The 10,623-nt window shown below is 43.1% G+C and overlaps 2 protein-coding genes across 5 annotated transcripts; both read right to left on the bottom strand.

Moving 5' to 3' along the window:
- Positions 1 to 17: 17 nt before the first annotated feature.
- Positions 18 to 7,359, bottom strand: dnase2 (deoxyribonuclease II, lysosomal). Of its 3 annotated transcripts, none has more exons than XM_069175291.1 (8): positions 7,276 to 7,359; positions 6,443 to 6,499; positions 5,446 to 5,543; positions 5,082 to 5,253; positions 4,517 to 4,622; positions 3,563 to 3,727; positions 1,643 to 1,861; positions 18 to 1,564 (listed from the first exon to the last, which is right to left on the bottom strand). In XM_069175291.1, exons 1-8 carry the CDS (start codon positions 7,303 to 7,305, stop codon positions 1,179 to 1,181), a joined length of 1,233 nt encoding a protein of 410 aa, XP_069031392.1. In that variant the 5' UTR covers positions 7,306 to 7,359; the 3' UTR covers positions 18 to 1,178. The 3 variants fall into 3 exon arrangements, with proteins under 3 accessions (XP_069031392.1, XP_069031393.1, XP_069031394.1); XM_069175292.1 differs by having other exon boundaries at positions 4,517 to 4,619; XM_069175293.1 differs by lacking the exons at positions 6,443 to 6,499; positions 7,276 to 7,359 and adding exons at positions 5,913 to 6,027; positions 6,207 to 6,227.
- On the bottom strand, positions 7,338 to 10,616 carry LOC138213954 (G-protein-signaling modulator 1). Of its 2 annotated transcripts, none has more exons than XM_069175295.1 (5): positions 9,844 to 10,616; positions 9,134 to 9,487; positions 8,723 to 8,888; positions 8,277 to 8,536; positions 7,338 to 8,196 (listed from the first exon to the last, which is right to left on the bottom strand). In XM_069175295.1, exons 2-5 carry the CDS (start codon positions 9,476 to 9,478, stop codon positions 8,056 to 8,058), a joined length of 912 nt encoding a protein of 303 aa, XP_069031396.1. In that variant the 5' UTR covers positions 9,479 to 9,487; positions 9,844 to 10,616; the 3' UTR covers positions 7,338 to 8,055. The 2 variants fall into 2 exon arrangements, with proteins under 2 accessions (XP_069031396.1, XP_069031395.1); XM_069175294.1 differs by having other exon boundaries at positions 9,134 to 9,491; positions 9,844 to 10,612.
- Positions 10,617 to 10,623: the final 7 nt, after the last annotated feature.

Genomic DNA, 10,623 nt, shown 5'->3' with positions numbered 1-10,623 from the left:
GAGACAAAACAAATACACCTGTTTTATTCTTTTTATTCAGATTTATGACAGCCAGCATCTTTATCGTCAAGCAAAGTGAAGGTCTGTTTGTAGTGAGAAATTTAAAGATTTAAATGAAAAAAAATACAAATATGCGAGAAAATCACATTAAAAACCCATTTAATAAAAAACAAATCGAATTTATTAAATCACACCTTAATCTAGCCAGTGTCTGCAGTTCATCAGTACAATTTGCATGCGCTAAATGCTTTTTTCATATAAATGTATATAAATTTGATTTAAAAATAAACACATCTTCGTACATTTTCAACCCGAGAAAGCTCGACGCTCTCCCTGAGAACAAAACCAGCTCAGTTTGACTTCACCAGAAAAAGTCATCGTCAGTGAAGCAGCACTCGTCAGAAGCCGGTCGTCGTGAACTCACTCCTACCAACACTTTTCTTGTTAAAGTGGCATATTTGAGTTTTTTTGTGTATTTCTTTTCAAAAATGAACACCATATTTCACACAAAGCGCCCGGTGACCGCTCGTCCTCCTCCAGCTCTCCTCTGTGTGCTCTAAGTTTTAAAGAGGCGACCCGGGATGACTGCAAAAAATACATTTTCAGCTTCTTGTGGTTCAACAAGATCCAAAAGTTTCTGCTTCGATTCAGTTTTATTCAACAAAATGTAACATTTAACGTGTTGAATGAATTTCCTGATAAAACACCGAACTGCACGACTGCAACTGCAAAAAAAAAAAATCAGTTTTTCCGTCATTTTAAAACCCGGTATCGCTGCAGAGCGTGAAATAGACACGCTTTGGCTTCTCTAGGCGTGACAGTTTCACGTGTTGCAAGCGTGAAACGTACACACGTGTAAAAGTAAAATCTGTAGTACAATTTTTCAGTAGTATCAGAAATCAGAGACTGCCGTTCGGTAGGTCAGGGGTTCGAATCCAGGAGGTGACAATATTTTTCTTGAGTTGTTTTTTTTAGTTTTCTAACCCCAGCCATGTTTTTTTAAGTGCTAAACATGGAAAATGTCAAATGTAGCTCACCAGACGTTAAAAGAAATACTGTATAAACGAATGCCGTACCAAACATTTCAGATAAAAAAAAAAAACATCAGCCTGATATTATTTCACCCCATTATGGCCCGGCTCTCCGGTCCAGTTGACCCCCGTGACCTCTGCAGGGCGTCAACAGTTGCCGGTTCCTCCTCCACACGCCTCACACTGCAGCGCTGCCGTCCGGTACGCCTTCCACACCGCCGCGTCCCGCAGACACACCGTTCCTCCACCCCGCTTCATCTCCGCCTCGTTCCGGTTGATGTCCCCGACACACACCCACCCTCCTCCTCCTCCTCCTCCTCCTCCTCCTCCTCCGGCCGCCGCGGGGCTGACCGCCCACTTGGAGTGGTCCTGGCTGGTCTTGAAGGTGAACGTCTGGCCCGGGTTGATCAGCGTGACGTCCAGCACCTTCCAGCCCAGCGAGCAGTCGGAGGGGAGCACGCCTCTGGAGCGGATCCAGAACTGGACCAGGAGGTCTGACCGGAGGGTCGGGGCCACCCACGAGTGGTACAGGTCTGATGGAAGCAAAAAGGACGGTGTGAGGACGTGGTTTGAGGTCAGAGGTCAAGCCGAGAACAGAACTGTTGTCGTACCGTTGTTGAAAGAGGCTCCTTTGGCGAAGCTGATGAAGTCGGTGCCGTCCTTGGAGGTCAGAGTCACGCTGCGGTTGGACGCGGCTTTGACGTGCGGAGAGATTTCACCGGACAGATGTTTCCTCTTACAGACGGCGGCCAGCGCTGGCACCAGCGACGCCAGGGAGTCCGGGACGTCGCAGTCGTACACGCTGGGCTGGTTGATCTGCAGCTGCTCTCCTGAGGCGGAAAATAAACAAATTGGATGTTCACGCTGCTGCTGTGAATCTCTCGGTGAGTTCAGGTGTGTGAAGAACACTAACCGATCATTTAACTAGAAACACAGTTTAAGGACTTTACAATGAGAAAATTCTACATATTTATCTTTAAAGTCATTTCTTCTCTCCCTTTTTTTTTTGGACCTTTTTGTTAATCAGCATCTCCTGCAGGTCACAATTTCCTTCTTCTTGTTCTTTACATCTTTTCCGCTGTCGATTTCTCAAATACTTCAGTTCGTGAGCAAATACTTTAAAAACATGATGACGTTCCCGCCAGGAACGCTCAGCTCAGCAGGAAACCAGGATTCAAGAAAGTCACGTCGATTTCTTTTAAGTAACGTAAGTAATCTACTTCTTAACGAGATGTTTTTTAGCTAGCGTGATGGACGTTACGTAACTCAACACTATTACTTACGCGAAATAATGTATTTGAACTCAAACTGATATTTTCCTGAAGCTAACCACGTGTTTTTTGACGACTAAAACTTGACACTGAGTCCTCTAGTGGACCGACGGGTGTATTACACTTTATGTCAACCATTAAAATTGCTGACAATTAATTTTCTGACATTTTGATTAATTTCTTTATTGTTTAACTCTATAAACTCAAAACAGGAAGTAGGCTAAATAAATATTTCTGACGACGTTCTGATTTTCACGTAATGGGATTTGTAGTTTTATCAGTTTTCCCTCATTAATATGCAAATATATGCACATTTGTTCTAAAATGAGACGTAACCGGGCCGCCGTCAAAACGCTCATCGCCGTCGATCCGGACACCGTCGCACACTCGACACCTCGGCCGGAGACACGATGGATCTGACGAAGCGAATTTCCTGCCGCAGTGCGAGCGGCCGGTATCTCTATGGTTACATGCCTCCGTCTCATTGCATCACCCCAGGCACTGCCATGGCAACGGTGCCATGCCAACCGCTGGGTCTGCCAGGGAACTGCCGAGGCAGCGGGGTGACACGGTGATGACACCTGATTAACTTGGTGAAGGATTGTTGTTGTTGTGTCGATACCTGACTGGATTATTAAGTACGCGCAGACGACGAGACAAAAATTAAACAGCCCCTCGAACAAATAATGAAAACAATAAACACCTAACACTGACACACAACTGGAGGTTTAATAAGCTTAAAAAGACTTGAAAACATTCTGAGCAAAAAAAAAAATACTAATATTTATTCTTTCATTAAAAATGATGGTATTTTAGTCAGAATGGAAAAGTATTTGAAATAACCTTTAAAAAACAACTCTGTCACTTCAGGTTTTATAAACATGCTGTATACAAATGATTGGCTTCAATGAAATTTTTTTTAAAGGCAAAAAAATACTGGAAATGCAAAATCAACATAACTGCTTCTTATTTATGATGTTATAGACGTTGGTAAAAAAAAAAAAAAAAGAGGCTGAAACAGCTGGAATTTTTTTTAAATGACCAAATTTTCCAAGAATATAAATAGGAAGTTAAAAAATAAACAACAAAATATAATAATAAAATAATATAATAAAAGACAAAACACAATATGAATCTTCGTTAACCGTCTGGTCCCTCTCCTCCCAGCTCTCACACTCTAACTGCAGTCTTACACCATCCTCCATTTAAACGTCCTCGTTAACTGAATGTTTATTTTCTGAGAAGCGTCTCCGGTCTTACCGATGGTCTGGAAGCGCTCGAGCGGGAACGTAACGCAGATGAAGTTCTGCCCGTTGTTCACGCCGCTGTCGGGGTAAGAAAACTGTCCGGCCTGTCGCACGGGGGGGAAGTGAGGCGTGCTGTGGACCAACCAGAAGCCCTGTTTTTTATCCAGCAGCACGACACCTGAGGAGCAGAAATGTTAAGATAGTTACCGTAAAACATTTAGGTTTTTCTATCCGGATGGTTCGTGTGGAGGTTCAGATCAAAACTGAAGAACTTCTGCACATCAAAAGACATTTAAATGGCTGTTAATCTGCTTAAATGGACAAAAACTCTTCTATGTAATAACTGAAACAAGAGTCAGTGTGTAAATAATTAAACAAACAATTTGTGATAAAAGACAAAACATCGACAGTTTGATATCAGACAGATTTTACACCATCTTCTCAATTCATTCTGGTGACACATGTATGTTTGTCCACATTTGATTTACTACTGTTCATTACTTTTTTCCATAAACTCAACACAATCAGAAATACGTTGATTTTTTTTTACATCAGATCACTGACTTTGTTTCTTATTTCTCTCATTTCACAAAACTTCTGGATTATTTCTTGCAGTAAATTGTTTTTCCTTTAAACACATATTGAGCTGTTTTCAATCTACCACATCTCTGACTAAATGTTTTTTTTCTTTCTTTAGACTCTTTTGCAGTTCAACACTTCTATTTTTTTTGCAGTTGTTTTATTTTGTCGTCACATTTTTGTTCTTTCTGCTGCTCAGTTCTTCAGTTAGTTCCCTGCATCGCTCCCTCATCCTGAAAACCTCCTAAATCCTGAAAAAGGAAGCGTTAATTTGACTCCGTATTGTGACATATGCACACGATGCACTGGCTCCTAGTTGCAGATTCTTGCATATGAAGCCATAATGTTTTGCAGGCCGTCGTTGCTGCAGGACGGCCGGACTTCTCACCTTTCGTGTGCCCCCCACTGTTTCCACTGTCATCACCCAATCTGTCACCAAACTCGTCCGCTGGCTTCTGGTCGTTGTAAAGGATGTAGGCGACCTCAGCGCTCTGCTACAAGGACGAAGGTTGTTTTTTTTCTTTATTCATTAATGGTACAAAAGAAACCAAAAAAAAAAAAAGCAGCAGCATTCACACTTCATTTCAAATTGAACATTAGGTTTCTGACGGACAGATTTTCACGTCTCGTTCGGAGTTTCTTATTCACAGCAGAGAAGTGTCATTTGAAAAAAAAATTTGCTTGTTAGGTATTTAGTCTTATGACTGTGTAGAAAAAGCAGAAGCAGGCAGAAAGAAATTTAGATTCAGCTGATGTCTGAATGGGTTATTTTACACGATCCAAAAATATGAATAATAAGGAACTGTATATGAATAATAAGGAACTGAAAACTGTACAACAATCACATCTAGACAGCTGACTTTCACTTTGAAAAAAAAAGATGGAAATCTCTCAGACAAGCTAAATCTTAAAGAGTTTATTTCCACTTTTAAAGACACCTGACGGATGCCCACCTTTCCTTGAGAGTACAGCCGTCCGACCGTCCTGCCCAGAGCTCCCGTGGTGTCGTTCACCGTCCCATTCCCAGCCGTCCATCCTTTGCTCCCTTTGTCCAGCAGTAAATACATCTCGCCCGCTTTGGAGGATTTTTTGCCGTGTTCTTTGGGCAGCTTGTACATATAAAACCTAACTCACAGAAAGACACAGAGGAAGACGTCGGTGACAATGTTTAATGTAAGAACTGCTAACGGTTGAGGTTATTAAACTGCTTCTGTTTTCCAGGACTTTCTATATAAAGTTAAAAACAAACCCAAAAATGATATTTGTAAAAAAAAAAAAAAAGCTTGCATTGTGCAGGATATTTTATGAATGAATTACCAATCAACAGCATCTCCCTGGTCGTTGTAGCAGCTGATTGGTGATGTGTCGCCCCCTTGTGGCACCCAGAGGATCAGCAGGGAAAAGAACAGAAGCATCTAAAATAAATCAAGGGAAAGGCTTTTATTAAAACTTGAATTAGTGAATCAAAAAGTGTAAAAGGAAAACGTGCATCATTACTACAATGACGTGTGTCATTTGTTTTCCGTTTTAAACAGCAGGTTTCCGGAGCAGCATCACGTGACATCTCAAAACAATGAATGAAACTAAACTTTTCGGTGACAAAGATGTCAATAAAAACAGAAAGAACACTTCAAAACATCAGAAAACAAACCGAACTGTTGAAACTTCAGCTAAAACTGGACTCCACGATAGAAACGACGCTGTTGGGTTTGTTAGGACTTAAACTGTTGGAGCGAGCCAACAATGGAAAAGTCACGAGTTTCATTTTAATCTCGTGTACGTACCTCTAACTGAGCGCGTTGGTCCTCATCTACGTCCTCAGTAGATTTTTATTCTGTCCTTTATAGGAACTATTGCTGCACCGAAATGTCGCCTTAACCTACATCCTTATTTTGGTTTCTGCAAGAAAACACCCGGATGGGACAGTGACGTAATACGACGCGCGAAAAGACAGCCTGCAGCTGCAACTGTTATCTAAGATCAACAAAAATAATAATAATTACAAATTAAAACGACGAATAAACCATTTTAAATACAATAAAACAAGTGTGAAGTAGTTTTTAGGGTTTAAGGGATACCGTTAAGTTCTGTTTGAATACTCAGAAAAACTTCCTGCTTCCGTCTTATCCTTCTCTAAAAGTCCTGGGTTTTCAGTGCAGTAGTCGATGACGTCACGTGCAGGTGGGGTTGCGTTGCTACGTAGATTTAAAATAAACATGTAAATAATATAAAGTCCTGACTGTAAAAGTGAAGTTAGGAGACCTCAGATAAATGTAGAAATGACTTATTTCATGAACTACTTAAAATAAGTTACCTTCTTGGAAACGCAACTTCGATAAAGGATCTGAGTACTTCTTTCATCACTGAACTCCTGTTTGAGAAAAAAAACAAAAAGAAAACTCTCCTAAAAAAATAAATATGAATAATAATTGAATATATATATATATATTGACATTCATAAGACAAGTGGGCTGTAATCTGCCCGAGGGGAACACACTGATCCGGTATGTTGGCCGAACCCTGAGGTAAACACGTATTGGACACTTTCCATGTTAAAGTGGAACTTGAATCTGTTGTTTCTTTCTGTTTGACTCTTTCACAACTATTGCAAACATGAGAAGTGTGGTTTAATTTTTGTCACGTCCTCCACGCCCCCACGCGCCCTCCAGCCGAGTTTGTTGGTCAGTGTTGCTGCCACACATCACTCTCCTGTTTGAGGAAGTGACAACGATCCTCCAGTCACCTCTAACCTCCCTCACGCAGACCGAGGACTTCCTCACAAAGCTCTCCTCTGAGCCCAGTTCACTCGACGCACAGGGGAGAAGTTTCCATGATTATTGCAGCATTTTTAAAAAAAATCATATTTAACCTGGTAGACACGTGGGTTATTTGGATCGTGAGTTGTAATGAGCAGCAAATATCATTATAACGTTTAACTTTATAGTTACTGCCGTGTTTACGTAACGTTTGAGTCAACTTATTCATTATAAACAAACATATTAAGTTGTTTTTTTTAACTAGATTCACAAAAAAATAAACTCGTTATTTAGCCACTAGTTCTAAGGAAAAAAACCTTCTATTAATAGTTTGTATTATTCAAATCCTCCATGTGTACATAATGCTGGTGAATGAGTGCTTACTGTGTACCTTTGTGAGTGATGTGAAAAAAAGTCCCATGTACACCGAAATTCAGGAAGTTTGAGATAACGCCGGCTTTCAGTCCATTTATTCTGTAAAAAATGAACAACGTTTATCTTTGCCTCATTTGTCCTCAAAACGGGACACCAAGAGCTCATCTGTTGCTTCGTCAAGGTTTTCGATTCATGTGGTTTTAGAAAGATGAGTTTTCAGGAAGGTGAACGAGCATGTAAATGACATAACAGGGTTTTTTTTTACACATCCTGGCTGGTGTTGCTGTTGAAACTTCTGCGGCTGCAGACAGAAGAACAGAAGAAGTATGTGTTGTTGCACAAACTGATAAACGCAAGTGGCCCAAACGCACATTTGGTTTATTTTGGAGGAGATTTATTGGTAATACGGTCGAGTTCTTCGGAGCTAGAATCTCCTCACCGGCACGGCTGCCTGCTTTCAATCACCTCTACTGTACAAATAAGGAGAACAGAGAACAGCAGACCGACTCCTCCACACAGCAACCACGCAAACATTCTTCAAAATGGAAGATTTATTTTCTAACAAGAAAGCATAAGTACTGATCTCATGAACTGGGAAAGGAGAAAAAGGTCTTCACCAGAAGTAAACTTCTCATCAGTTGCATTAAAAAGCTGTTGCTCAAACTTCTCTTTTTTTTTTTTTTTTTTTTTTGCTACAATCTTTTGAGCAACACTATCAGGAGGGACGACGGCTCTCTGCAACGAAGCATCGTCGGGGACGACAAAAAGCAACAACAACAACAACAAAATTGTGGTCTCAGGTTTGCAGCATGCCCGGTAGTTCAGTCCTCTGCTCCTCCATGCGGCCGCCCTGAACCCTGAGGAGCAGCGAGAAGAAGTCCTCGTCGTCCATGGGACCGGGAGCCCGGCTGCGCTGGTCCTCCAGTCGGCCCTGGGCCTGTGGGGGGGGGGGGGGGGGTCACTGAAGTAGACACAACAACAAAAAGGATCTTAACGTTCAAAGGGGTTTTTGCTTACTTGCGTGGTGAGAATCATATCGTACAGATCCTGTTTGGGCGCCGGAGCCGGAGCCGGAGACGGAGACGGAGACAGAGACGGAGACGGCTTCCTGGCGAAGGAGAGCTGCTTGATGCTGCCGCGGAAAGTTCTGCCTTTGGCTTTGGGCGGCGGACACCTCTCGAGCTGCGCCCTCTGGTCGTCCAGCCGGCGGGCCTGTGTGGTGGCCACCAGCTCGAAGAACTCCTCCTTCTGCAGCGAGGTCATGGAGGAGAAGACGACTGGGGAGGAACAAAACACGAGAGAGCTTTGGTTAACGTGCGGTCGGAGGAGGAGAAGACATGGAAACATCAAAATGTTCCTGAGTCATGGAGGATGGGTGAGTTTCGTGACTCAGCATGGGGGGGGAGGCGGAGGAAAGAGAAGGGGGGGGAAGGGGGGGGGGGACAACTGTTATTTAAAAGCACCTCTGTTGGCCGGCTTGTTGGTGTTGGGCTCCGAGTGGCACCTCCTCCGGCCGATGCCCGTCTCCAGCCGGAAGGAGCAGCGCTGGTCGTTGAGCCGCCGGCCCTCCTGCAGGCTGCAGAGCAGCTCGTACAGCGCGTCCGGGAAGTCCGGGGTTAACCGGTGAGCCTGGGAACGATGAAGGGGGAGAGCGCAAAGGGTTATTTTTAAGTGAGCGAGTGACACAGACTGGTTTGTTGGCACAGCAAAAAAAAAAAGAAAGAAGAGTAGCTCACGCGACTCCTACGTACTCCTACGTACTCCTACGTACTCCTACGTACTCCTACGTACTCCTACATCCTCTGTGGTAATAAAAAATGCTCCCTGCTGTTTTTCCACTGTTCTTTTTTTCTGCTAACGTGAAGTCGACTGACCTTTTTTGGATCCTCTTCTCGGTCCGGTCCCCCATCGGAGGAATTCAACCTCTTTAGGTCCACTTGAGGGTCGTTTTGTGTGCCGTTTCCCCCCTCCATGCTGCTGGGATTCTCAGGTTTTCCTTTAATAACCGTCCCTTTATGTCCGTCCTGTCCATCACCCGCGTCCTTCCCTCTCGCGTCCTCCGTGTCCCTCTGCTGTTTCTCCTCAAAGGACATATTTACGTGCTCCTCTTCCTTTGCGTGGAGGCCCTCGGTTGTTAAGTCTGCGTCCTCGGTGATGATGAGGAGCTCCAGCAGCTCCTCTTCGGCCATCTCCACGTTAATCTCTGAGCTGAGGTCCATTAAATCTTTCTGACTGAGGACACACAGAGGGGTTAAAGGTCAGAGATCTCAGGTCCACCGGGTTGTTTTTTATCTTAATAACTTCTAAACTGAAGTTATTCATATTAAACGTGTTTATAATTTTAAAAAAACCCACTTCTGTACGGAGAAGCTGGTTTTTTTTAACTTGGACAGAAACTATGACCGCCCAGTTATGCAGGTTGTGACATGTTTGACTACAGATGTTTACGCAGAAAATCCGACTGTAAACTGGAGGACAACAAAGATGTGCGACGACTTCTTTGACGATTTCTGTCAAAGTTTTACTGTAATTCTTGTCGACAAATACACCGTAAAACATGTAAATCCAGTAACTTCCTCCTTACCGTGTTTCTTTGTTTATCTTTCGGACTCGTATATCCTCAAAACATCCATCTCTTGTCGTGCCCGTAAAACGAGCGCGGCAGTTTAGTTTTTTTTTTTTAGTTTTTTAGTTTTTTTTTTAGCTCGTCAACTGTTCTTAATGTGTTTATAAAGGACGGAAGAAAAAAAAAAAAGCCGTCTGCCGTGGAGAGTTTCACATGCCGACGTGACGAGCCGTCCGCCTGTACCTTTCCCTCTCGCCTCCTCTCTTCCTGTTCCTCTTACCCGCAGCCCACCCCCCGTTCACCGGCCCGCATCCGACGAGTCGGCCCGCGATGAAACGTGGCCGTCGGAGGCAGAAGTCGCGCACCTGCGCGGTTAATCCGCGGTCACGGTGCCGGTAAAACGAAACGTAATCATCACGTTGTTTTTTTAAAATATATAATCTGAGTTAAAGACGTTAAAACTTTAGTTGCTGTTTGTTTTTGTTTGGTTGTTTTTTTTAAACGGCTCCTCGCTTGATGAAGAGCCGACGTGTTGAAACCGGCTCGTCTGTGGTTTCAGCGCACATCCTGTTGACTCGTCGCGAAAACGAGAAGTCGACACGAGACGAGTCAAAGCGAGAAATTAGAAAGTTATTTTTATTTTTTAATTTTTTAATTTATTTTTTTTACATTTGAACGTCTCTGCTGATGTTTGTCGCCGCTTCAGTTGGAAGAAAATAAATCAGATATTTATTTATTGACGTGAAGTTTGATCTTATTTCTTTCCGAACACGCCCACTTCTGCTTTCTGCGCGTGGT

This window comes from Embiotoca jacksoni, unplaced genomic scaffold (genome assembly GCF_022577435.1).
Source record: "Embiotoca jacksoni isolate LCO1_2020_lvr unplaced genomic scaffold, fEmbJac1.0.p SCAF_66, whole genome shotgun sequence".
Lineage (NCBI taxonomy): Eukaryota > Metazoa > Chordata > Actinopteri > Embiotocidae > Embiotoca > Embiotoca jacksoni.
This window is presented reverse-complemented; position numbering and strand designations above follow the sequence as displayed.

Excerpts from the sequence above, each read along its gene's own strand:
- LOC138213954 (XM_069175295.1), bottom strand. The coding sequence starts at position 9,478 with ATGGACCTCAGCTCAGAGATTAACGTGGAGATGGCCGAAGAGGAGCTG. Across the intron at positions 8,889-9,133 it reads GAGAAGAGGATCCAAAAAAG|GCTCACCGGTTAACCCCGGA; the intron begins GTCAGTCGACTT and ends CATCGTTCCCAG. Across the intron at positions 8,537-8,722 it reads CAACAAGCCGGCCAACAGAG|TCGTCTTCTCCTCCATGACC; the intron begins GTGCTTTTAAAT and ends GTTCCTCCCCAG.
- dnase2 (XM_069175291.1), bottom strand. The coding sequence starts at position 7,305 with ATGGGACTTTTTTTCACATCACTCACAAAG. Across the intron at positions 5,254-5,445 it reads CAGGGAGATGCTGTTGATTG|GTTTTATATGTACAAGCTGC; the intron begins GTAATTCATTCA and ends TCTGTGAGTTAG. Across the intron at positions 4,623-5,081 it reads GGCTGTACTCTCAAGGAAAG|CAGAGCGCTGAGGTCGCCTA; the intron begins GTGGGCATCCGT and ends TCGTCCTTGTAG.